General features: G+C 41.7%; 3 protein-coding genes and 1 pseudogene across 3 annotated transcripts; 3 read left to right on the forward strand and 1 right to left on the reverse strand.

Moving 5' to 3' along the window:
* Positions 1-2,687: 2,687 nt before the first annotated feature.
* On the forward strand, positions 2,688-9,570 carry LOC120286350 (bifunctional fucokinase/fucose pyrophosphorylase-like). Its single transcript, XM_039313059.1, is given in 8 exon segments — positions 2,688-3,118; positions 3,974-4,256; positions 4,576-4,934; positions 6,419-6,545; positions 6,640-7,650; positions 7,937-8,661; positions 8,960-9,244; positions 9,246-9,570. Coding segments are annotated over 8 exon segments (3,276 nt in total). The 5' UTR covers positions 2,688-2,752; the 3' UTR covers positions 9,366-9,570.
* A 4,512-nt stretch (positions 9,571-14,082) lies between these two features.
* On the forward strand, positions 14,083-15,378 carry LOC120286087 (annotated as a pseudogene).
* A 2,374-nt stretch (positions 15,379-17,752) lies between these two features.
* On the forward strand, positions 17,753-20,799 carry LOC120293988 (bifunctional protein FolD 4, chloroplastic-like; the record flags this gene model as incomplete). Its single annotated transcript, XM_039313828.1, has 5 exons — positions 17,753-18,023; positions 18,487-18,812; positions 19,381-19,617; positions 19,703-19,870; positions 20,188-20,799. Coding segments are annotated over 5 exons (1,173 nt in total), but the record flags the coding sequence as incomplete, so codon positions are not given.
* Positions 20,800-21,648: 849 nt separating this feature from the next.
* On the reverse strand, positions 21,649-27,346 carry LOC104445353 (pre-mRNA-splicing factor SYF1). Its single transcript, XM_010059239.3, is given in 6 exon segments — positions 21,649-22,367; positions 22,944-23,180; positions 23,183-23,398; positions 24,213-24,383; positions 24,469-24,653; positions 25,410-27,346. Coding segments are annotated over 6 exon segments (2,796 nt in total). The 5' UTR covers positions 26,926-27,346; the 3' UTR covers positions 21,649-21,896.
* Between the last annotated feature and the right edge of the window lie 238 nt (positions 27,347-27,584).

Raw genomic sequence — 27,584 nt, forward strand, 5'->3', positions numbered from 1 at the left:
AGGTTAAATTAACTGCCTGTACTCATTCGCTCGAATCATCATCATTTAGAATGCGATTGGTGGAGTACTTAATGACTCGAACCTCACAATGAAAGGAGTTAGTTGGAAAGAAGTTATGTACAGTACAGATCTGTACCGTTCCAATCGCTAATGACATAGATTTCATTAAGAGACGGGATTTGATCAACAGGTAACCTTCCTTGTGTATTGATTCTGATGATAAGCTTTCTAGGTGTTATTCTTGGAGCAAATATGTTTGGACCATATTCATCAGATTCAGAAACTTATAAGAGATTCTAGTTCTCCATGTTCATGATTGGATTACGTCTTGATAATCAAGGACAATGGTATAAATTATATGGTGATTATCAAGATAATGCACTCCATCATCAATCAATATGAGAAGATCTCAAATTTTTGCAATATGCTCGGATTACATGAAGCACAACGGCTAGGAATTTGGCTTAGATTTCTTTCTACCTACTAATTGTCCAAGAAGAACGATTATCACGCAATCTTTTCCTGTTGAATGATCATAATTCTTGCAACAATCAATTTGAGACAGGATGCACTTTCCAAGCAAATACCTTGACTTATGGAAACCTACTCTCTATTAGATGGGTCGCAGAATTAAGGGAGATTCTATTCTTAGCATCTTAGGAGTGATTAGATCTTCCAGATTCATTCAAGTCCAACGGGTTGATTGGATTAATGATCCTCAGAATTTATGTCCAATGATCGGCTTTGAAAATGAGAAGTACTAAAGGAGATCGTGATGTTGAAGAAAAAACAAGAGAATTGAAGTCCGAAACTTCCGAAGTTCAAGAGAGCTTCGTCCTTACATACTCATCTTTGTGAGATTAATTTATAATTACTTAGAGGTTGTTGTTGGAGTGTGAGATCAGAAAATTAGATTGTACTTAGACTTCATTCGTTTCGAAAAATAATTTTGAGAAAACATTTTTCAGATTTTCTAAAGATTCATTTCACGGAAAATGAATTCCTTAGGAAAAATGTTTTCCATCAAAGGAAAAAAGTTTTCTAAAGTAGAGAAAAATGTTTTCCACTTTTAAAAAATGAAAAACATTTTCATCACTTGATCTCTCCTATTCCACACCTATACAAATCCTTACTTCCTCCTCCCCTTTCTTCTTCTTCTTTTCTTTTTTTATTCTAATTATTTTTAAATTTTCTTTTTCTTTTTTAATTCATATTATTTTTAATTTCCTTTCCTTTCCTTTTCTTTTTCTTTTCTTTGTTTCTAATATTCTTCTTTATTGGCTAGTACCTCATGCTCGCTAATCTAGTGAGTGAAAAATATTTTCCTTACCGAACATCGAAAAATATTTTCTGAAATATTTTCAAATTTTAGCCGAACACCAGAAAATATTGTTTTTCGCGAAATGAACGGACCCTTACTCGAGTCAAGAGTACTCGGTTATTGTAACCCTGATGGATTCACTAGTAACATCCACCTAATATGTTGTTAACTTGAAAGAGTGGACGTAAGCTTATCCTAAGCTAAGTTGAACCACTATAATTGTTATGTGCAATTTTTTATATCTATTAATCTCTTATTTACTTTGTTGCACCATACACAATTTAGGGTCTTGCTAAGAGAACGGCATTGTTATTCTCTGAGAATAATGGTGCCTTGTGGACCATAGATTCCCATTCAATGGGTATGGCAACCAACAAAACGAATTTGGAAAATGAATCATGATAAAAAATTCTCATATATTGAATAATAATTGTTTTTACCATAAAGAAGATGAAAATTCCTATTTAACCCATTAATACATTGCATAACTACTTAAATATAAATCTCCATTCTTTTGGGAAGTACTTGCGAAAATATTTTCACTAATTCTAAATATAATAAAAGTCAATTAGCAACCCACACATGCATTTTAACTTAACTTAATGAGATTTAAAAAAATGACCAAATAAGTGGAAAATTTGAAAGTTGGCTAGCATAGTAAAAAAAGTGAGGTTGTACAAAAGAAAAAAGCATCGAGGTAAAATTTTTATTCAAACCAATTTAATATACTTAAATTTTTAATATAAAATTTATTTTTAATTAGTCACAAGATAATCCTCATTATGATTACTGAGTTAACTTTGCATAACTTGGTCGGCGATGGCTTTAAGTTATGTAAATTATGCATTCAACTTTTTATTTTGACAATTGTATTCATTTTGTTCATTGATGAATATTTTCATAAAGATTGCAAGCGAGAAAAATGTATAATCATATAAGTATTGTTAATAGAAATCCAACATTTATTTTGTCTTATAATAAAAATATTTAAATCCTTTTCTCTAAATTCTGTGTAAAAGATATTTCATGTTGATGATGTTTTTGGTAACTACCTTTTTTTCTTTTTTATTTGATTTGATTATTTTTAATTTTCGCATATTCGCCTGAATTTCCGGTGATAATTCTACCCCTGTCAGACACGGCCGGCAAGATCAGCGTGCGATGTTTTTAGCCGGCACATGCCCGGGGGCCAGTTCCCAGCACAACCGTTGGATCTGGCGGTGGCTTGGGCCCACCCAATCCTCTCCGCACACGTGTCGTCGCCACCGACGGACGATCGCGACGACTTTGCTGACGTGTCCTGACGTCTCCATTATTGACCGCCGCCTCCTCCTCCTCCCTGCTTTACTCTCAGTGATCAGCAACTCGGCGGAATTCTCGGCGATTTTCCCACGCGCTTTCTCGAGAAAATCCTCCTGCCGGCGCACGGAAATGGAACCGGCGAAGCGAGGGAAGGCGGCGGCGCGCGGCGGTGGCGGCGGCCGGTCCCGGCGGAAGGCCGATCTGGCCGCCGTGCTCCGGAAGTCGTGGTACCACCTGCGGCTCTCCGTCAGGCACCCGGCCAGGGTCCCGACCTGGGACGCCGTCGTGCTGACCGCGGCCAGCCCCGAGCAGGCCCGGCTCTACGAGTGGCAGCTCGGCCGGGCCAAGCGCATGGGCCGGATCGCCGCCGCCACCGTCGCCATCGCCGTGCCCGATCCCGACGGCCAGCGCATCGGCTCGGGCGCCGCGACGCTCAACGCCGTCCGCGCGCTCGCGGAGCATTACCGGGAGCTCGGCGTCGGCATTGCTCCGGAGGTAGTTTCTCGCCAGGGCAGTACTGCGACAGTTCCCTTTTTTTTTTGTATGATTATAATTGCAAGCGGAGGTGATGTAAGATAACTATCATAGCATTCTGTACTGAAGCTACATGAATGTGTCTAATCTGCTCTGTCTGAAGTGGCATGTCTGTTTTTTGTTGGAGCTCTGGACATGATTGTGGTCTTGGAGTTGTTCTTATCTCATTGAGCAATTAGCCTAAGGAATGGCCAGCCTGAGAAGAATTTAGGAGGCTTTTATTCTTTGTGTCGGTATTCAGATGATGCGCCCTACAACTGAAAAGAACTGTTATTTCTGTTCGGATGCTATCGATATGTCAACCCAAGCAACGGCCGCCGAGGCCGCGTGACCTCAGGACTCATCACCTGGGGTCATGCGGCCTTGGCTGATGGCCGGCGGCGCCTGATTTGGCTTGTCTAATAAAAAAAAGAAGAATTGCAGCCAAAGCCCTTAGCAATTGTTTTTTTTTTTTTTTTTTTACCAAACGCAATTTGCATTTCCACAAAGAAATTTGGCTTTCAGCATTTGCATTACATCCAAAGCCCATTTCCAAAGTTGAACCAAACCCACCCTAAATCTAAGAGATGCTTAGGTGGTAAGAAGGCTTAGGTTGTACTGAGTTGCTGATGTTTCAGTTAACCAGCCACGGTGCTAGTGTTCTTTACTTCATGATCAAAAGTGTGCTGTGCAAGGAAGTGTGACTTCTCATTACCAATTTGTCTTTTGTTAAACATGAGCATGGCCTTCATGGTTGTTTATTGTGCTGAGCACTCCTCCTAACTTGTGTAGTCTATACTCTTTAGCGTGCGGGCTTTAATGAGGGAAAATGAATAGGTGGAAGCTACAAATGGAAATAGTAATGGATCTACTGTGCCAATGGGAAGGTCCCAGGAAGAATTTCCTCACTTGCAAATGGTAGATTTCATATCCAAGAAGCATATACTACTTCTTCATGCTGGAGGTGACTCTAAAAGGGTCCCATGGGCCAACCCTATGGGAAAGGTATTTCTGCCGCTTCCATATTTGGCAGATGATGACCCTGACGGTCCTGTTCCACTACTTTTCGACCATATACTTGCAATTGCTTCTTGTGCAAGACAAGCCTTTAAAGATCAAGGTTATTTTTCCTTCTTCTGGCTTGTAATATTTTTAAATACTTAGTGAAGCAGGGCAGAGTGGTTTTAGTTCATTCAGCCTGTCTGGTTAAGTAATAGTGTAGGCAGACTAAAGTATAGTTTCTGCTTTAATTTCCTGATAGTATGTCAACTTGTGCAGTTATTTTGAAAGTGAATGGTGGCCGTTGGAGTAAGTTTGTTTTTAGAGTTAATGGGCACGTCACTGTATTAATGACATCCGGACTATACTTCTTATTGTTAGTATCAAACACAACCCTTACTGCACTCTTGATGCTTTTACTTTACTCCGATTTTACGCAGGTGGCTTATTCACTATGACTGGGGATGTTCTTCCTTGCTTTGATGCGTCCACCGTGGTTCTTCCAGAAGACTCATCCTCGATTGTGACTGTTCCCATCACCCTTGACATTGCCTCTAATCATGGTGTAATTGTGGCTTCCAAAAGTCATGCTAAAGATGAGGCTGTTCATTTGGTTGACAATCTCCTGCAGAAACCTAGTGTCAAGGAGCTAGTTAATCATGAAGCAATTCTAGATGATGGAAGGACTTTGCTTGACACAGGACTTATAGCAGTCAGAGGTAAAGCTTGGCGGGAGCTTGTCATGCTTGCTTGCTCTTGCCAACCAATGATATTGGAACTTCTGAAGTCTAAAAAAGAGGTTAGCTTTTATTTTGGTTATATGTCATTTCTTCCAGGGAATCTAGTATTCCCGTCCATGAGATCTTAGCTACTGGTTTTGCCGAGGCACCATATGTATAACGTGAACAAACCATTACATCTAACCACTCTCTTTCCTTTCTGAACAATTGAAATTTGTCAAGATGTGGTTTTCTTTTTATCTGTTTTTATTTATTGTGAGAGCTTGGAGAGTTATGCATAGACTTTTTAATATTTATAATAATTTCCGTAAATGGAGAAATTTAAGCACTTCTCTGATGTGTGCTTATCAGTTACTCACACCCTTTATCCATGATAACTTGTTTTCGAGACTCTTCCTTAACTATTGGTATTATGTTATATTTCACTCTTCCCTTAACGTGATATATGTGTTGGAGATCTTTGTTCTGAGACATTTTATATGTAAACCTATAAATTAAGCTGCTTCAAAGTTCTCCAAAAACTTTTGGAGATGTTGCAAAATTTGGGCTATATTTATGGGTGCCTAAGGCTCTAGGACACCCAACTAATCCCTATTGATTGTAACAATGCCCCTCCCTACATCCACCAGGTGATCAACAAAGTACAAATATATGTGCTATTGTGAATGGCTCAAGAGAATACTGTCTTCTGGTGATTAAAAGCCAGTTTTAAAGCAAGATAGGCAAGCATGCTTGCTACCCTTTGCATTCAGATCCAACTGTATCTTATCATTCCTCTTTATATGAAAAGTTGCAATTGGTGTTGCCTTCAGATCGCTATATAGATTAAGATGTTAATCAGTTTACTAAGATTTTTGTCAACTTTCATGTTTGTTAACTTGGTTGTTTGTCCATACTTCTTTGTTGGCTTCCCTATGTTACAGTTACAGCCATGTCCAATTACTTATTCTTGTTCACTGCATCTCTTATCACCTGTCACTGTTCATTATATCAGGGCTTTATCTTTGCTGAAAGCCTGGAATTCCACAATTTCGGCCTATCTCCTTTTATTTTTCACTGATGCATTATCTTCTCCTATATTGTTCTCCTACATTGAAATTGTCTAATTTTGTTTTAATTGCATGTTTCTGGACTCATCTCAATAACGTGCTTTATTTAATTTGTCTATAATTGATTTCCAGTGATGTCCGGCAATGTATATGCTTTCCTAATTGGTATATGGGGTATTATCTTTGTGAATATTTGACCATCATGATTGGTTATTATGTCTACTTTCCTTGCAATGCCCTATTCTTGCTCTCTTCTTTCTACTCTCATTAGTGTTGTCTGAACTCTGTCTGAACATTTGGTACTGAGCATCTTCTTTGAAATGTAAAATCAACTAAACAATTGATGATCAACCACCATTGTGCAAGTTAAGCGTGATATTGCTTTTTGCTTTATGGAAAAAAAAAAAAAACCATGCATGAAAGCTTGCTTCTTGAATTTCATTTCTGTCAAAATGATGGCAAATGTGAAACTAGTGTGTTATAATCTCATGCAGTTGAGCTTATATGAGGACTTGGTGGCAGCTTGGGTACCGGCAAAACATGATTGGCTGCAACAACGACCCTTGGGTAAAGAATTAGTTAGCAGATTGGGAAAAAGCAGAATGTTCAGCTATTGTGCTTGTACGTCACATCTCATTTCCAGTTTCAGCGACTACTTCATTTTGAATGATTTCTATAGGCATTGTTTACAGCATCATGAACTATTATTCTGCAGATGAATTGTCATTCTTGCATTTCGGAACATCTGGTGAAGTCCTAGATCACCTAAGTGGGGTTGGTTCGGGACTGGTCGGTCGAAGACACTTATGTTCAATTCCAGCAACAACTGTGTCTGACATTGCAGCATCTGCTGTTGTACTTTCAAGTAAAATTGAACCAGGTGTATCAATTGGAGAAGACTCTCTTTTATATGGTTCCTCAATTTCAAGCGGAATACAGATCGGCTCACAATGCATAGTTGTTGGTATGAATATGCCCAGAGAAAACAATGAGCCATCAGAACCATTTAGGTTCATGCTACCAGATCGCCATTGTCTTTGGGAAGTTCCTTTAGTTGGATGTACTGACAGCGTCATAGTTTACTGTGGCCTCCTTGATAATCCAAAGAGTTCCCTTTCCAGGTCTGGGACATTCTGTGGGAAACCTTGGAAAAGTGTCTTGTATGATTTGGGCATTGGTGAAGGGGACCTGTGGAGCAATACAGGCAAGCAGGATAAATGCTTATGGAATGCGAGACTTTTTCCTGTCCTATCTTATTTTGAGATGCTTAACTTAGCCTCATGGCTGATGGGTTTAAGTGATCAGAAAACTGAATTATTGCTTCCCTTATGGAGAGGTTCACAACGTCTTAGCTTGGAGGAGCTACATAGATCAATAGACTTCTCTAAAATGTGTATGGGTTCAAGTGATCACCAAGCTCATCTTGCAGCTGGAATTGCTAAAGCGTGCATTGAATATGGCTTGGTTGGGCGTGACTTGTCTCAACTATGTGGAGAAGTTTTGCAATTGGAAGTTTCGGGAGCAGAAATATGTAAAAATTTCTTAGGGATGTGTTCTCATCTTCAGGAACAAAACTCAAGGATACTTCCAAAAAGCCGGGCATACCAGGTACAAGTGGATCTTCTAAGAGCATGTGGAGATGAAACAACAGCCCAAGAATTAGAACATAAGGTTTGGGATGCTGTTGCTAAGGAGACTGCTTCAGCAGTGAGATACGGTTTTCAAGGTACAGTTGTGTATCAGCTTTTCAACAATTTTGCTGGGATATAGAATAATAAATGTACAGAAGAACAATGCCCTATAACAAGATGAGCTTATCTTGTTTAATTGGATTATAAATTTAGTCTCTGTAAATGGCAATTTTTCAATTTTTATGCTTACATTAGGCTGTCCATCATATTAATGATTCATCTGTTATTATCAGCATATCATTTCCTTGGGGTTTATATAAACTTCTCTCTTTTCATCATTCATGTCTTGCCAAATTTGACCATAGATCTCCTTGCCTTCAGAAAATCTGATGGAGTACCCTCAGAAGTCGGGAATCCTGAACAATCATCTCAGTGGATCTCTGGATGAGACGTTCCATCCTAAAACCATAAAAGTAGAGTTACCGGTTCGTGTTGATTTTGTTGGAGGTTGGAGTGACACTCCCCCATGGAGCTTAGAGCGTGCTGGTTGTGTTCTGAACATGGCAATTAGTTTGGAAGGTTCCCTTCCGATTGGCACTATCATAGAAACAACAAAAGAAGCTGGTGTATCCATTAACGATGATTCTGGAAACCATTTATATGTGCAAGATCTTGCCTCCATTGCTACACCATTTGATAGTGGTGATCCTTTTCGGCTAGTTAAATCTGCATTGCTTGTGACTGGAGTGCTTAATCAAAAGGTGCTCTTGTCTATGGGCTTGCAGATCAAAACTTGGGCCAATGTTCCTCGCGGTAGTGGCTTGGGTACTTCCAGCATACTTGCAGCTGCCGTTGTTAAAGGACTTCTACAGATAACTGATGGAGATGAAAGCAATGAAAATGTTGCCAGACTTGTTCTGGTATTAGAACAAATCATGGGAACAGGAGGTGGCTGGCAGGATCAAATTGGAGGTTTGTATCCTGGGATTAAATTTACAACTAGTTTTCCTGGAGTTCCATTACAGCTTCAAGTTGTTCCCCTCTTGGCTTCGTCTCAATTGATATCAGAGTTGCAGCAGAGGTTACTGGTCGTTTTCACTGGTCAAGTATGTATTCCTGCCTCTTTCTCCATTTTATGTACGATATTGTTCGTAACTGGAACAAAACAATTATGTTGTCTCATGATTATAATCATTTGCTTCCAAGTGTATTTTCTTGTCTTGATATATGGATGCAAATCTTTTTTTCCTTTTGTTGCCTTAGTATTGGAGACGAGTAGTTGTCAACTTTGGCTTCTTATTTGTTCTGAGCTCATTTGCCCAACCTTTTGGGGAATTGGTGCATGATTGAGTTCAATATGTGGAGGATTGTGATTAGAACTGCAATTATGGAATGTCTGTGCAGGTTCGTCTAGCACACCAAGTATTGCAAAAGGTGGTGGCCCGATATCTTAGACGTGATAACCTCCTTGTTACCAGCATCAAGCGCCTTACTGAATTAGCGAAAACAGGGAGGGAAGCTTTAATGAACTGTGACGTTGATAAGCTTGGGGAAATAATGTCAGAGACATGGAGGCTGCACCAGGAGTTGGATCCCTATTGTAGCAATGAATTTGTTGATGGTCTATTTACGCTTGCTGATCCATACTGCTGTGGTTACAAGCTTGTAGGAGCAGGTGGTGGGGGCTTCTGGATTGCTACTTGCCAGAGATGAAGCTTGTGCCAGGGAATTAAGAGAAATTCTTCAAAGTGACTCCAAGTTCGATGTGAAAGTATACAACTGGGAGATTTTTTTGGATAGCAAGCTGTAAAGATGTAGTCAGGATGTATCTTCTTATTCTCAATTATATTCTTAACATTCATGTAATCATTCATGTAAATTTGAGCAATTTATGGAATCATGATATCAAAAAGACAATGGTATAAGGGAAGAAGAGTCCACAGGAGGCATATGAGATGCTGTTTTTGTATCTTCTCAAAGCAGTTGCAATAATCTTGATTATATCCCTACTATTATTCATACTTTTGAATGATTTTGCATACACCAACATTTCATCCTGGCTTTGCTATCGCAACTGGGTGATGGTGGATGCTTTCTCTAACTAACTGTTGTGCTTCCTGTTTAAAACCATAGTGTATTTTTAAGTTCAGTTCCGTTGCTGAATTGAATTTGAAGTTCTTACCTGAACTTTGGTATCCTCTGATTAGAAGGCAAATAGATGTCTTTGCAGTCATGTTATAGGATGCAATTTCAATAACTGATGACATTGAACTTCATGCGTGCCAACATGGGAGTTCAGTTTTTCCACTGTCCTTGGGATGATGAGTATCGTGCACAGGAACGGCAGATGGTAGTTTTCCCAACTCGTGGAAAGTTGTTGCAGGTTGCCTCCTAGGAATTGTCCATCTATATATTTCTGCCCTTCTTGTCCACGGTGGCGGTGGCGACATCGAGAGCAAAGGTATGAATTTGCTCTGTTTCTTTTGTTGCTTGCCCTCACATATGTCTCTGCATGACTTTCTATTGCAGGTTGAATGAAGAGGAAGCAAAATCTGGTCAGGAAAAAGTTAAAACCTGTCATTTCCAAAGAAAACGCAAGATATGTGAAATGGCCCGCCTATACTGGTTTTTCTTTCCCTTTTGATTTTTGAGTTCTTCATAAATAAGATTTATGATTTATGATGCCACTGCAAAGGAGGGCAGCACTCTATGTTCCTTCTTGTTACAATGACAAAATGATAAAGACTTAGGTGTAGTTGGGACATTCGCGTGCTTTTCATGCTTACATCACTATGTCGAATATAAAAAAACAGATGTTTCGATCTGGGACAGAGATTGAAGAACTGGTTGTGCCGTCTCTCTCTAGCTTGCCAATTGTCTCTTGGATCTGGTGTTCTGATGGATTGAGGTCTTTTTACTTGCTAAACCTTAGTGATCTTGGTAAAGAAATCAGTGGAATGGTATTGCTCGTATTCTGTGGCCTTGAGATTCTTCTTGTGTTTGGTCGGAAAGCTATTGTTGTCGCCGGAGTAGAGGGTTGGCCAATCCATTTCCTGTTCGCGCACACGGAAAGGCCGTCCGTCTACCATCAATCTCTACTACCGTCTGCTAATAAACCGATGACAAACCGATGACGACATTTCCTGGCCCCTTGAACGAGACATTCTAGCAGTTTGAGAATTTCCATCGCTTAGCCAAAAAGCCAGGACCAAAGTTCAGGTGTGCATCATTGTAGCAGTGAAGGACTTCGTAGTTGATCTTTTTCGGGATATCAGTCCATTGCTTTAATCCTAGAACTTTCTTTTCGTTCATTTAAGCTCTATTCTGTGAACAGAGAGAATCACACGGGCCATTTTTTTTTTTTTTTTTTTATTATCAATTTTCCAATCCTCGATGACTGATGGCGTGATAATGAGAACTTCTTCAAGCACAAAATGATGTCATTTTATTATTGCCGCAGCCGCAGCAGAAATTATTGAAATTTAAGCTAAGAAAAAGCAAATCTAAAATTGATAATTTCAGAAAGGAAAAAAAATTAATATCGAGCGATAGACTTGGGCTGCATGGAGCCGGTGCCGTCGTCCTAAACGCCGGCGGGGGCTAGGACATGGCGACCAGGCAATGGGCTGCTTGCCCTTGTCCTAACTAGAGCTGGTCATCTTGTCGAGGGCTGGCTCTCAAACCATGGACAACGCCACCCTCTGCGCAGCCTTTATGCCCCCAGCATCTCAATCTACCTCTGTCGTCGTCTTCTTCTTCTTTTGTTAATTTTATAAATTTTTCCTGATGCTGAAGAAGAAAACCTGATTTTAAAAAGAAAAAAAGAAAAATTCCTTGTAGACTTCGGGCGCGTTGGTAACGATTCTCGTTCCTGGAGCTGATTTTGACTAGAAATAATTATTTTTGATTACTCGTTAGAACCCAGTGTAAAAACGCGTTTAGTAACTCGTCCAATTTTTTTTTTTAGAATAGAATTGCGTTTGATACCGTGTTAATTGATTATGTTCCAAATTAATTTATTTTAATTTTTAAATAATTTTTTTTTTACTTTTTACTTTTTTTTTTTCCATTTTTCCTATTCTTCTTCTTCTTCATTTGGCCGGTCACCGGAATGTCGCCGGCCCTCGGCGAGGTCGGCCTTCGTCGGCCGAGCCTTGTCAGAAGCTAGGCGAGGCTCACCCGACCGCGAGGCTCGGCCTCGCCGGATCTAGCGAGGCCGAGCCTTGTCGATGGCCAGTGAGCTTCACCGCAGCTAGGCAAGGCTCGCCCGCCCACCCAAGCAAGGCTCAACCTCACTCGATGCCGGCAAGGCCGAGCCTTGCCTAGCTGTCTCGAGGCTCGCCCGGCCACCGATGAGGATGGACCTCGCCGGATCTAGCAAGGTCGAGCCTCGCCGGGTGGGCCAGGCTTGCCTCCGCGACCGGCGGCGACGGCGGCGGGCGGCGGGCGGTGGCGGGCGATGGCGGACGGCAACCTGGATGACGAAAGGGAAGAGTGAGGGTTTCACTGTTTGATTATTTTTCGATTCTTGAACGTAGAATTTATTTATTTTTATTCTCAAATCTTGTCCAAAATTGTTTCAGGAACAAAAATTTTACCAAACGCGATTCTCGTCCCAAATTGATTCTGGGAACAAAAAATCAAAATCTGACACTGTTTGACACGTTGCCAAACAGGCCCTTCTTCTCCACTCGAGGACTTCCTCACCACTTGAAACACACCTAGTAGCGAAAGAACTCAAAGTGACAATGAAAGCAAGTTTTAAGATTTAAGTGATAAAAAAAAAAAAATACAACTAAGTGACTAATCGACGGAAGTGTTACGGCTTATATCGTCATGTCATTATCCCATCTCTTCATCAATTTGAGAAGTTGGGTATCAAATCCCGCCTTTCTTTTTTTCTGTATTTGGCCTTCGAAATTGATCAATTTTGGCCAATTCCGCAATGTTCAACTAATGCATTACGGAAGGCATTCTTAGTTCTAGTGGCATGCTACATGTGTGAATAATCCCCTTGCAGTTTGAATTTGTTTTCGAGATATTCGTCGACTATCACAGGAACCTTTCACCTTCTCCAATTTTCTCGACAAAAATCAATATCGAAGACCTAATCCAAAAAAATAAAATAATAATAAATAAATTCCCCACCAGCCCCCTTCCCCTGAGGGCCCGGCCTCGGAGCACCGTAGGGAACAAGCAGCAGCAAGCAATGCGCGGACGAGGGGGATTCCGTGTCACGTGAGGAAGCACGTGACCTGAATATTCGAAATATTTAAGAAAGAGAGACCATCGCGGCTTTAGGGTGGGGCAGCAACGGTCATAAAATGACCGTTGCGGTTCCTCGCAGGGACCAACAAGGACAGGTGTACCGACATTCCCCACCGTCCTTGCTAGCCGCTCCAACAAAAGCGGCTTCCTAATTTTATTTTATTTTTGGTAAAATAAAACAAAAATTGTTTTATTTTTTTGGAAAGCGGCTTCCTAATTACCTGGCATAAATTCTACTTAGGCTAACTAAGTTAATTAACAATAGAAAAAATGCTCGCTTCCTTGTCCTAAAGTCACTAGAGAAAAAAAAAATTACAGCTATCAAAGGTGGTAAAATTTGTGATCTTTTTCCTTCAATTTTATTGATCAAGGTCTTTGTGGGGGGTTATTAATGAATCCATATTGATTATCGGTTGGGGTTGATCGTTTGTTGAGCATAGGCTTACACACATGCTGTCGAAAATGATAAGGCATGCATGTACCCTAAGAAATGAAAATCACCGGGACAAGATGTCCCGATTCCAAACCCTCCTTCTACATCCTCCTCTTTCATCTCTAATCTTCGATTGAAAATTGATTTCTTTTGAATTTAGATGTATCTATTTTTTCTATAACAAAAAGAGCTAGTCACCTTACCATCACTGTGCCTTGCGTGATCATTACTTGTTCCTTCAATAAAGTTATGCATTTCTCTTGGCCACCTAGAAAATGGGGTCCTTTATGCCCTTAGGAATATAACTATGAATTTTGTTGAGATTAATCATTGAGCACAAATTTCATACTATTTTTCTTTTTATTTGGTCGAAAGTTTCGTGCTATATGAAAAAAAGGAAAAGCATAGCAAATTCGTGTGGCAAAAAAGAAAAAAAAAATAGAAACGTACAAGTTCAATCTTGTAAAATGTTGAATTACAATAAAATGTGACGTGTAATGTACTTTCCGAGACGTTAACAGTTTGACAAAATAAATAGTCCGACGAAACTGACGTATCGTCAAAAAGAATAAAATTGCAAAAAATGAAAAAAAAAAAAAAAGAAAAAAAAAAAACCAAATTTCGGTTTTTTTAATTTTGGAGGCACACTTATTAATGCAACTCAACATTTCATAAAAAGAAAATCCGAAATTTATTTCCGTAACCTTCCCGAGATTTCATCATCCACCGTCCAACCACTGCATCCGACGGCCGGAAACCACTCGAAGCCTCGCGCATTAAAACCAAACGACTTTATGATGCGACTCCGAGCACCGCTAAACGCATTTCCAGCTCCACTCTCTCTCTCTCTTTTCTCTCTCTCTATCTTCTCTCTCTCTCTCTCTAGAGCTTCGACTCAGCAGCAATGGCGGCGTCTTGCAGCGCCTGGGCGCTCTCGGCTAGGGTCGCCGCCGCGTCGGCCGCCGTGCTGGCGGCGGCGCTGGCCCTGAGGCTCGCCGGCCCCTCCGTCGCCGAGCTCGCCAGCGTCCAGATCCCTCTCCTGTGGCTCTCGCTCCTCTCGTGGCTCGAGCCTCCCTACATCTACCTCGTCATCAACGGCATCATCGTCACCATCGCCGCATCCTCCAGGCTCCACGGCAACCTCCATGAGGCGGAGGAGGCGCGGGTGGGTGGTCTCCGCGGCGGCGGAGTCGTCCGGCGACGGCGTTCTCTTTTGCCTCCCGGTGGAATGGCCTGCCTCTCGCCGGTGGAGGACGTCGCTCACGGGGAGAGCGGGCCGGGGTTCCTGAGGCGGAGATTGCGGGAGCGCTCGGTGGATGAAGGCGGAGATGGACGTGAGACCGCGCGGAGGCGGAGGAAGAGGAGGAGTTTATGATTTCGAGGTCCGCCTGGACGCCGGCGGCGAAGGGGAGTAACGCGGCGGAGCGCCTCCCCACGCCGGAGAAACCGCTGGTTTCTTCGAGGTTCGTTCACCGGAGACCGTCCAAAGCCAGCCCCGAAGGTACGCTTATTTGCTCAGTTCAGATTAAATCCGAAATCGAAAACATTGATTTCTGAATACCGATTGATCGCCGATGGGTTTTCGTTCGATCGAGAAGCTCTGGGAGTGATCAGGCCGAAACGGCAAGAGACGCTGGAGAACACGTGGAAGGCGATCACCGACGGCCGGCCGGTGCCGCTGGCGGCGAGGCGCCGCCTGAGGAAGTCCGACACGTGGGGAGAACAAGCAGCGGAGCCGCTGGATCAGGCCCCGGCGCCGGCGATGAGGGTCGGAGACGTTCAGGGACCGGACGAATGAGCTGGCCTCGCCGTCGCCGGGGAAGGCGTCGCCGGCGAAGGGGTCGCCGAGCCAGGACGCGAAGGGGTCGCCGAGCCAGGACGAGCTGAACCGGCGGGTGGAGGCGTTCATACAGAAGTTCAATCAGGAGATGAGGCTGCAGAGGCAGGAGTCTTTCGAGCAGTACAACGCCATGATGGATCGCGGCTTGTAGACTGTGCAGAGCTCGATTTCAAAAAGGGCATTAATTTTTTTTAATATATTTTTTTTGCTCTTTTATTTTATTTATTTTGTTTAATTGTTTTGTGACGGTTTGAGATTGAGAAAGAGTTTTGTGAATTATAATTCCACGTCCAACTTTTCGATTCGCTTCTTTTGCGGCGGCGGTGGCGGCGACGGTGGTGTTGGGTGAAGGCTGTAGAAGCCACCACCACCTCTCGAGGGCGGCCATCTCATTTATCTCGAGAAAGCAAAAAAATCATTTGCCATACAAGTTTTGGAGTAAGCATTAGAGTATAGATGGGACAAAAAATGTACAACAAGAGTGGCCTGAACAGGGCACTCGGACCGGACTAAATTGGTTGATTATAGGCAATTCCCAAGGGTGACGGTCCGGTTCCTAGTTCCTATTCTTGGAACCAGTGGCTGATCGCCATCGGCCATTTTCTTGATTCCGAGGTTAGAACTAAAATGATCATATCTATATATTTTAATTTCTTAATAAATGCTTTCCCAATTTCCCATCCCCTTCCATTTCTACATGCACAAATATTTGGTTTGTCTTCAGAGGAGCGAAAAGAGGGGCAAGGAGGCTTTTCGTAAAGCATTTTCTTTTTTTTCTTGGTTGCATATTTGTGATTTGCTACAGAAGTCAAATAGAGACTAGTTCCATTAAATCGGATCAAAGTAGATCCAACCATTAGTCGGTCTAGTTTTTAATTCTAAGATTGATAGCTCTGGTTCAAATTGGGAACTAGTCTACTTCCGGATTCCACTTTGGAACCAAATCATATTGAGAACCGATCACTTGTACTATTCATAAAATGCTTTAACGATTTCATGGACTTAAAACAAGATGCAAGCTAGAACCCAAATCAGTTGCCAACAACTCGTCCATAATTTTTTTCTTATCAAATTAAAATTCGATCCATGCCTAGAATAATCAAATATATTTGTTTCGCACATAAAAGTTATGCTCTTCAAGTAATTATGACAGTAATATCTCTAAGATTATTAATTAAATGTCATCGATATTATGTTTGTGCAATTTGAAGATCGATTGGTGTAATATTACTTAAAAAGACCTTCTAAAAACACTGCAATTACAGCTACATGTGAGTTAGGGTTGAAAACAAAAAAATACGTCCCTCTCGGTGGCCTAAACATCGAACTATAGTATGAAATATCGAAACCCGTATCGCTTGTCTTTGCCACGCCATGGTTTATACAGACACATAGATTTCATGTATCTCTCTTCAGTTGACAACTAAAATAGAATTATCATGGGGTCGTTACATTTCCTTCTTCGAGGTCCCGGCCATGGCAGCTCCAGCTTCCAGACTCGTTTAAGCTCATAGTCGTGGCCAATCGAGCTTCATCGAGATCGCTTATGGCCGCTCCAGCTTCCAAGCTTCTTCGAGCTCGCCGCGGTCGTGGCCAGTCAAGTTTTGTCAAGCTTGGTCATAGCCGTTCGAGCTCCTATTGATGGATGTGAACTGGTCCGAGAAACACAGAGCATTGAATTTTTACGCGTTCAAAATCTTTTGCTCATAACCAAAAGAAATGATGTCGACACTTTCTTTTTTAATCATTTTGCATTTATAACTTTTTTTTTTCTTGATATAATATCGTGCGTTTCAAGAAAGTAATAAAAAGTCATATCAATATTTTCTTTTTTTTTTTTCTTGATATAATATCGTGCGTTTAAAACCCTTTGGTAATCACTTTGTTTATGAGAAAAAAATTTAATCAAAAATGATTTTTCTAATTATGTTTTCGAGAATAATTTATGGGCAAAAAAACGTATTTGATAACTGCATAAAACTTCTAGGATAGAAATGCTTTTATAGAATTCTTAATTTTTTTAATTTCTTTTAATTTTTAATACTTTTATCATTTTTCTCTTTTTCTTATTCTTCCTCTTTTGTAATCGATCGCCATCCGTCGTGATTGACAACTAGCTAAGGGAGACCTTGCCACCCAGCAAGGTCGAGCCTTGCTCGTTTGCCTAGCCATCGGTGATGTTGAGGCTCACCGTGGCCGGCAAGCTCGTTGACTACCGCCCCGATTGATTGTCGTCGCCGACAACTATGGCCGGTAGTAGCCGGTGACCAATTGGGATTGGGAGGAAGAAGAAAAAGAAGAGAATGAGAAAAGAAATAAAAGAAAAGAAAAAAAAATTAGGTTTGATTCTTGAAATTATTCTCGGAATAAAAATAACTTTTTTTTTACTTCTTAATTCTATTCTAAATATATTCCCACAAACAAATTTTACCAAAGGTATTTCTTTTTTATTTCGGAAAAAAAAAATAGAATCAGTTATTACCAAAAAGGCTTTACACTTTATTGTAATTTTAAAAATTTTCAAGAAGTAATTATAATCTTGGAATGAGTATTGGGTGCATTTTTACCGACCGCTCAGACGCATACTGCACCGTTCGGAACCCTCGCACGTTGTAAACCCCCTCCCCCCTCTCTCTCTCTCTCTCTCTCTCACTAAAAACCTCGTACAACGAAAGCAGTTCTTGCGGACTGTACGGCATCCCCACGACCCGATTCCCATCCGGAGAGACCCGCCCCCGAGAATGGTGGCGATCGGCGAGTGCTCGACTTCCACCGCGTCCCGTCTCTTCCCCGCGAGCCTCCGCAAGACGCCGCCGCCTCCGCCGCCGTCTTGGTCCGCCGCCTGTCGCTGCCCCGCCGTCCTTGCGCCTCGTCAAAGGTTCCGTCTTTCCGGACCCTCGCCGTCCGCGCTTCCGCCCCACTTCCGGGTCGGTCGCTGTTTCCATCCTCTTCGTGTCTTTTTTCTCTTTTCTTCGCCTTGTCGGCTTGGTCTTGCGGTGGAGCTTTAGTTCGAGCTCAGCAAGGCTTTTCTTGGATGCCCGTGAAGTTCGTTGCGGTTGTGGATTTCAAGAAAATTTACAATGTTTTATGGATGTAGAAATCACGAAAAGTAGAATTGCGTGAAATGTAGCAAGATGATGGGATTTCCTGACGTAGAATTTGCTGACATATTCGGAAAAAATTTCATCGCCCATCAAGATTAACGAACATGGCTCACGAATCTGTGAGATTTGCGTGAATTTTCAGCATAATGGAAGCTGGAGAACTTTTCTTGGACTGAATGAATAAAAGAATTTTGCTTTCCATGCATATAGATTGAAATTTGAGCCAATCTTTTGTGCGTGGAAGATGCAACTTTGGAGCCTGTATTAATTAATCGCGTGTGTGAAGCTGCAGTAGCGAATGAGGCCAGTGCCAAAGTGATTGATGGGAAATATGTTTCGAAGCTTATCAGAGACGAGGTATCAGCTGAAGTATCAAGAATGAAGGAGGCGATTGGGGTTGTACCAGGGTTGGCGGTGGTTCTTGTTGGCGACAGGAAGGATTCGGCTACTTATGTACGCAACAAGAAGAAGGCTTGTGAGTCTGTGGGAATTAACTCCTTCGAAGTGCATTTGCCTGCAGACTCAAAAGAAGAAGAAGTGTTCAAGTTTATCTCAGGATTCAATGATGATCCTTCGGTTCATGGCATTCTTGTTCAGTTACCATTGCCTTCTGTATGTCCCAATGCTAACTACTTTTGCTTTCTTCCCAATTAATCCATGTAGAGTGAACAAACCTGAGTTTTTTCTTAAATCGTTGGTTGGCCAGTGGATGGTCCATTAGAAAAGGTGAATTTTGATGTTATTGTTGGAGGAGTTACAATGACCTCTACACGTGAATGTGACTTTCTATAGTTATTCTTATTACAACCAACTGCATTTACAATGGACATTTTATGCTCTGCTTCATGGAGAATGTGACATTCTAAGCTTCAACTTTGATGTTCTTAGTCTGAGATTTGTTTAGCACTGTTTCTAGATATTTTCCTATCTTTCTACATGACATTTTCATTTTGGTGGCCATAGACAGTGGGGTGATCAGAACTTTTAGATTTTCCTCATAACCTAATGTGGCTTTATTGAGTGGTGTACTGGCAGTTGTTTTTTATTCAACACATACCCCTATACCAGGAGTTTGTTGGACTGTGGAATAAGGCTCCTGGGCCCTGTCTGCCCGTATTTAAATTAAATGGCATCTTCTTGTTCTGCGTAGAGTTTTATCAGCTAAGTCATTGTTTTTCAGCATATGAATGAGGAGAGTATCCTAAATGCAGTAAGTATTGAGAAAGATGTGGACGGTTTTCACCCACTCAACATTGGTCGACTTGCTATGAGAGGAAGAGAGCCCCTGTTTGTGCCTTGCACTCCTAAAGGTTGCATAGAGCTATTGCATAGATATGGTATTGGTATTAAGGGAAAGAGAGCTGTCGTGATTGGCCGAAGCAATATTGTTGGGATGCCTGCTGCTTTGCTGCTTCAGGTATACTTCTTTCTTGTCGAACAATGTGATCTTAAGAAATTTATCTTTCTTCAGCTGCTATTTATTTTTTTCCCTCTTTTTCTAGAGGGAAGATGCAACCATCAGCATTGTCCATTCCAGGACACAAAATCCTGAGGAGATCATAAGAGAGGCAGATATCATAATTGCAGCTGTTGGGCAAGCCAACATGGTGAGAGGGAGCTGGATCAAACCTGGTGCAGTGATTATTGATGTCGGGATCAACCCAGTTGAGGTAATTGTATTTTCATCATGAAATTATGCCACGTTTACTATTTACATGATCACTATTGAAGCTTATTGCTGTCAATTATATGAAAGAGGTTTTGCATGGAAGCTGTTGTTGGCTTGATCAGTCTGTATGGATACACGTGGTGGTAAATGTCAAATTGCATAGACAATAGATATTATGAGTATTATGTCTGGGTTATCATTTTGAAAGCCAACTTGCCACGGGACTTCGTACTGTAACGGGTGCATATTTCCAGCTAATATTGGACACACTATCGAGTTTTGATGTTTGCTGACCTATGTTTTTGGTGCTTGTAACAGGATTCAAAAAGCTCTCGGGGTTACAAGCTAGTTGGAGATGTTTGCTATGAGGAGGCCTGTAAAGTAGCATCAGCTATCACTCCTGTTCCAGGGGGAGTTGGTCCAATGACAATAGCAATGCTTCTCTCTAATACTCTCACATCAGCAAAGAGGGCGCACAACTTCCAATGAGCGTACGATGTTTCAGAAGCTACCCTACAATTCGCAAGACAATTTTTGATATCTTGCAAGAGAATTTGCTATTGATGGAGGGCGGCATTTACCAGCAGATGTACTGACTCCTTCATCTGTCTTATCAGTTAATCACATAGATAATGAACTCATTTTTTTACAAGCTGGATTGAAAGCTTTACAAAGACACAGATCCATAACGGGCAAGTTATAGAAATCGTAGAATTAGCGATTTTGTGGCGATCTTGCATTCGCATTTGGTGAATATATCCTCAGAAAAATGTGAATGTGTGATGTGGTGTCTGTGTACCTTTTGCGCTTTGTATCACTTACGAGGGTGATTTGTTGAGGTCTCTGTATTTGGTTCTGTTATGTTGTAAGCTCCTTTGACAAATATGATTTATGCAGCCTTACAATGTCAAATGGCAGATTAGACCTTGAGGTCTTGTGCATGAGGACTGTTTGCAATTACTCCCTGTCCTCTCTGCGTAAGACTTAGTGCTTAAAGTAGGCCATTTTCGTGGTTTGTGTTGACGCCAATGTACTCGTAGGATGTGTTGGAATTCTTTGACATCGTTGCGTAGCATGCAAATTGGGTCAAAAGAATTGTCATTATCAGCCGCGGGTTGGACCAACACACTTGTTGCACAAACGGTGTCGTTGCCATCAAAATTGGGGGGGTGTCCATAGACTCAAGCTGCCAAATCAAGTATAGTCATGGAATATCAAATTTCAATCTTTCATATTAAGAAGAAAATATATCTCATGCCTTTGATATTTGAAAATCTTATTATAGAAATTAGAATCCTCCATGAAATTTTACAAATTTTTCTAAACTTTTTTTTTGAGAAATTCTATTAATACTTATGCATTTAAGAATTTGTTAAATTAAATAAAAGGATAAAATGACAGAAACTGGGCCGGGCATACTGCACTTGACACGGCGGTTGGCGATCGCTACACGTAAGCACCGACTAGTCTAGTCAGCACGAACACTATGCCAGCGTGTCAGTCCACATCAGCATTTTCGTTTCTGTCTTAGGAATGGAAAAAAAAAATATGAACCGTTAGTACCCAAAGTGGATTCTTCAAGCCCCTGTTGGAGTCAAAAACTTCTCATGGAAAAGAGATGAAGATGGAAAAGAACCAACATTTTAACCCAATTTCGTCTGAAAAACTGAACCTGTCAAAGTCAGACCTGTAAAATGATTGATTAAAGAAGCGCATTCAAAGCACAACACATTAGACTTGTTCACACATCCTGTAGGTGTAAAAAAGCTGATTTAACACTAGATGAAATTTCAAGAAGATTCCAATTCAAAATTTGTGATGCAAATAATGGAGGCATTTTGTCCTCACAAGCTATATCCTAGAAACGTTTCAATACTGGGGTATACAACTGTGAAACCAGAAAAATAAATATGCAAGGATTTGACACAGCAAAGCTCTAGAATTGCATCATCTGAAAATTTCAGTACAAGGAGCAGACTCTGGTACACATTCCAGCTTTTGACTACAGAAGTTGATCAAAATTTTATCTAAGATACCGACATGCTCGAGTCAATCGCTACATCAGCCAGAAGCTTTTTAAGTCTTTTAATTCTCTCTAGGGCGCCGAGACGGCTCTCGCCATCCTTGCCTTCCTCTTCCTTTTCAGTGTCTTCCCTCTTCCGAACCAACCCTCCGAAAACTGCCGACGGAACTTCCTTTTGCGCGATTTCAACTTTATCCTCTTCTTCCGAGTCACTTTCGTCTGGCAGTTCAATGTCCTCGTTGTTCACATTACTTCTTAGACCTCCATCTGCCTGAGATTCCACTCCAGCACTCACAAAACCAACTTTTCGGCTCGCTTCTTTCGTCGCGATGTCATTGGCTGAAGGCGCAAGCTGCCTCTCGAGAGCAGCCATCTCATCCTCCGATACACCGGCCTGCTTCAATTTGTCTCTTGCATCATCAAGATCCATCTTCTGGTCTTTTTGCATTACATACTCAGGCAGAATGAAGTGTGTCTGAAGGGTACAGTGAAAAGGCAGAAATTAATGTTAGAAAAGCACAACTTCCATTAACAAAATGATGTTGTACACAGAGCAAGCAGGAGTATCGAGAGGGGCTAACCCTAAAAAATGTAAAAGAAAGAAAGATTTGCTCATTTAGTTATATTGTAAATCATTTCCGAGTTCCATTTTAATCTAGTTGGACTTAAATCAAGCCTTGGAGTCTTTTTTCCCCACCTTATCATTTATTTTCAGACAAAGTTTTTTTTTTTTTTTTGGTGTTGGGGGGGTGCAACTTTGATAAGTTTCGATGCTAGCCGCTTGGGATGACAAGTACTTTATTTATTTCCCCAGGAACAACTGCACTACTCAGTTTATCAGACTGAAGTCACCTTCTTGGAAAAAATCATCTTTCTTCTGAAAATCATAATTTAAAGAAAAACAGAAGCATACCTTTACCAAAAAAAAAAAAAAACAGAAGTAAGCATCATAATGGCCAATAGAGCAAAAGAACAGTGCATTATGCTCTCAGAAGAAAATGTTCATCTATAAAGAATAGAAAACACAAGAAAGAGATTTATGAGTGCATACCTGGCTATAGCTTGCAGAAACACTGCGCTTAATTCGAAGCATTTCTCGGAAGGTGTCTTCATTCCCATGCTGCACCTCGAATTCATGCCACTTGTTCCAAAAATCAGCATCAGATCTTGGGTCAGCGAATTGGGATGCATACACGTAAATTCCACGAGCACGATCTATTTCACCCAGGCTTTTCTCGAGCTCGGCATATTTCAAGCACATAGCCTTCCCATCTTTGTCAGGAAGACCCCATTTTCTATCGCTTGCTCGTAGATCTCTCTTGTTTTTGGGACACCAAATATCTCAGCTGCTCGTGCTATGTAAATTTCGTACATTGCCAACTTCTCATTGCCTGGCACAGCCTTAGTAGCTTGATCATACACCTTCATCGCCCTCTTTGCAAGACCATACTCCTCTTCCAATTTCGCATATTGAAGGTACAAAGGCTTTACTTGATCAGAAGGGGTCTAATGGGCAGAAGTAAAATGATTATAATCAGATATCAGGATTAGTTCAATGACTATTTGCCAAATTCACTTCTAGATTGACAAACGGTTAAAACTATCAAAAGAAATGAGTAAGATTCACATGCTACATATTCATTTGCTATTGAAAACAAACACATCAAGAAACAATAACTCAGGCAATCATAGTGTAAGGTGTAACGTTAACAGGATTCTTCCAACGAGTGAACCTAAAACCAAATTGTATGGAATTACATTACTTGAGAGTTTAAGACAATTAATCAACTCAGTTTGTGGAGATCTTTCATCTTTGTCTTAACATTCCAATTACTTGCAGATTGATGAGAATATGCTGGGGCAGTGATTCAAATTAGTCAAAACCAACACAATCAGGACAAAATAGTCTCTTTTATCAAGAAGTTCTATGAACTAACTGTCCTACTGAATCATCACAATATCATCAGACTTGTAGCCCCACCAAGTTAAGACTAAATTTCTTCATCTATTTAAAATTAGTCAATAGCAAAAAGACTAAAGTATCTACACCCAAGATATGAGCTTGCTACGTAAACTCCCTGAGAATATCATCTACCATACGACAATATTTTCAGCAGTATTTCCTTAAACCCAAAAAAAAAAAAAAAAATCCCTCACACGTGAATCAAGGAAGACGAAAGAAAGAAAATGCTGGCAAAAAGAAAACCCATTCTGCACCACCATATTTCTCAATAATATAAACAGCAGCGCAGTGCAGCTACATCTCAATAACAAAAAAATATGGACCAACTGCACTAATCTGAAAAATTAATTCACATACCGTTTCAATAGCATGCTCAAACAACTCTCTTGCCCGCTCCAGTTTCGTCTTTCCATATCTTCTTACAAACTTAGAGAGATAGGTGACCCATATATCTTTCACATGAGGATACTTAAATATCTTGACACCTCTTTCATATACCTTAAATGCATCTTCAAAATATCTATTGTCCTGCACATAAAAAAAAACATTAGCACGATGTCTCCGAAGATAAGAGCAAGGAGAGACAAAGCATGTTGTCAAAATGAATTCATACTTCCAGCAGAACTGCATAATTGATAATTATCTGGGGAGTGGCTATTCTCAAGTCTAAAATTCGCTCATAGACTGCACGCGTGGACTCCAAGGTACCCAGGCTCTCCTCCAAATCTACATAAAATGTCCACAGCCTCAATGATTTGTGCAGCTTCATCTGAACTGGTTCATTCCCATCAGCAGCCACTGCAAGAAAAACAAATCAAACCAATTAGATTCAGTTTGCCGATCTTGAGCCCCTACATGGCATTGACAGAATTCATTTTCCTTTCTAACACCAACACCAATAATTGTCCTGACAATGGTTTCTCAGAAATGAAAAGCTTAATGTCCTTAAAGAGCAAACAGGCCCACGATTTCTTTTTACAGTTGAAATAATGTGAGAGAATGACATTGTGCTTCAGAATGTTTTAGTTTGCCATCTGGAGAGGTTAGCCAAAAATAAAGAGAAATTAAAATTTTGCTTAAAAAAAGGAAGGAAAAAAACAAATTTATGCTTGTCATTGTAAGCCATATTAGCTATCAATCGGCAGAACTTTGTCTCGCTGACACATCACAGGATCCAAAAAGACTTGTTTAAAGTAAGCTAGTTTTTAAAAGCAGGACGTAGATGGCCCAGTAGTGTGCCTATGACATTATCCCTTGGATGACAGGTGCTAATAATTTTCTCAGAGTGGTTTCAATATTTAACCATATGCATGGGACAGTCTCTTCTCAACTTTCATATGATTGCACAATTAAAAGCATTTCATCCCACTGGAGCAAATGATAAACTAGATTGCGGATAGGAAGCAACATGTACATGAGCCATTTTCATAAGAGTTATAATGACCATCGAAACATCCTAAAATAACAAAAGGAGAATTGAAAAAAACAAAACATACAGCACCACTGCAATGCATTTGGAAAGGATACAAGTACACAAGAAAATAAAGAGAGTACCTCTTCTTTTGACCTCAACTGACGGCTCCGCAGTAGCCCTTCTCATCAACTCAAGTGCCTTTTTGAAGTTGTTATGACTCAACTCCATCTCAGCCCACTCACACCAAATACTGGCCAAATGATCAACGGCCTTGTAGTTGACCTGCACTGCTTTGTCAAATATCACTCTCGCATTAGCAATATCGTTGTGGCTCTCGTATAATTTAGCAAAGGCTACCCAAAGTGTATGAGGTTTTCCAACAGCTTTCATTGGATCTACAGTCCTCACTGCTTCCGTGTATGTAAGAATCTGCTTCGTGGGATTACCCTCAAACAGCTTTACCCTCCTGTGCCATTGCTCCACGTTATGGGGATTTTGTCGCAAGAGAACACTATTTGCTAATTCTGGCCTGCGCTCCATCAAATTCTCCAGTCGAGCTAACCTCAAATCCACATCCTTATCATCGTGTAACCAGAACCCATCAAGGATCTTCTTCTCAAACTTAGACTGTGACAAATTCACATCCAACCTGATATCTTCATCCTCTTCAAACCCATTTTCCTGTACCCCATTCTCTCCCTCCTCTCCCTCTTCCTCATCCTCATCACTCAGATCCATGTTTTCCATCTTGATACCAAGCATGCTCTCCTCGAACTGTGCGTAAGCATCGAATATCACGCTGAAATCTCTCACGGTAATCACCGTCTTCATGCCCTCCTCAAATACGTCCCTTGCCTTCTCATGTAAATTCCTCCTGATATAGTATTCAGCAAGGGACGTCCACAACCTCCCGACCTCATCAGTGAACTTCCTAATCCCACCCCTTATAATCGCATCGACATTAAGACCAGAAACCTCTGTGGCATGTTTTGTGAGCAAATCGCACAACTCGAGCCACAACCTATGCTTGGTCTTACCCTTAATCGAGAAGAACTGATCGTCGTTCAGCACCGACGCCAGCCTCTCCGCCGCCTCTTGCCACAGACTCGAATTAATCAAGAACTCAATGAAATCCTCAATGTGGGTCGGGTCATACTTCAAGTACCTCCTGTAAACTCTGAGCGGAGTCTCGATGGGCATGCCCCTCTGGCTGACGAACACGAGGTAGGGCTCCCAGATACGGTCGTGCTGCGTGACGGGGAGCGCGCAGAGCGCCCGGTCGAAGGTCCGCCGGGTGCGGGTGACCAGCTTCTGCACCGTGAGGGTCTGGAGGTACATGATCCAAATCCGGGGCATCTTGTGCATCGTCACCAGGGCACGCTCGAACGTGTTATCCAGGGTCTCGTACTGGGAGTGGGTGATGGGGAGGCTCCGGACGATCTCGAGGCGCTCGCGGAGGTAGGCGTGCCAGAGCTTGTAGCTGCCGGGGAGGGCCTTGAGGGCGCGCTCGTAGATGACGAAGCGCTTCTTGAAAGGGGAATCGGCCCGGGCGATGAGGTAGCGCCACCACAGCTTGAGGCTGAAGGGGTTGCGCAGGAGCTCCTCCTCATAGAGCAGGTCGTCCTGCGACGGGTAGAGCTCCTTGGGTATCGACATCGCCGGAACCCGGAAAAACCCAGAAAAACCCTCGAGCGCCCGGAGAGGGAGGAGGCGGAAAGCGACAATCTTGCGCGCGGCCGCGGCGGCGAATGCCCGGAGAGAGAATTCGATCGGAACTTGCGGAGTCCGGCGAGCGGAGTGGAGAGGGAGGTCGGTCGTCGCTCTTTCTCTCGCCGGGAAATCAACGGCGGCGGCGGCGCGCCATGAGCGGGAGGAGGCCGCGGCGGGGGAAAAGCCCTAGTCTTTCCAGCGAGGAGGATGGTGAATTTGGGGATCTTCGCACCAATGGCGTCTCTCTCTCTCTCTCTCTCTCTCTCTCTCTCTCTATCTCTGTGATCTCGCAGAGGTCGAATTGCGGGAGGAAGAAGAGGGATTTGGTGTTTTGCTCTCAGTATTCTTCAGCACAATTACTTCTGAGTTCATTATCTTCTTATAAATCCATATACATGTGACGAAATATGGGTGAGCATGGCCCTAAAGGGCGAGAATTACCCATTAAAGGATCAGTTCCAAAAAATTGAGACCGACGCCTTACTATTGGTTGGACCACCGGTCCGCCCCGTTTTCGAGTAAGTCCATGAAAGCTTATTCGGCCTTATATTCGGGTTAAATTGCAAGCCATTAAATTTGATTAAGAATTAAGAATTATAAGGCAA

Source organism: Eucalyptus grandis, chromosome 5 (genome assembly GCF_016545825.1).
Source record: "Eucalyptus grandis isolate ANBG69807.140 chromosome 5, ASM1654582v1, whole genome shotgun sequence".
NCBI classification, from domain to species: domain Eukaryota; kingdom Viridiplantae; phylum Streptophyta; class Magnoliopsida; order Myrtales; family Myrtaceae; genus Eucalyptus; species Eucalyptus grandis.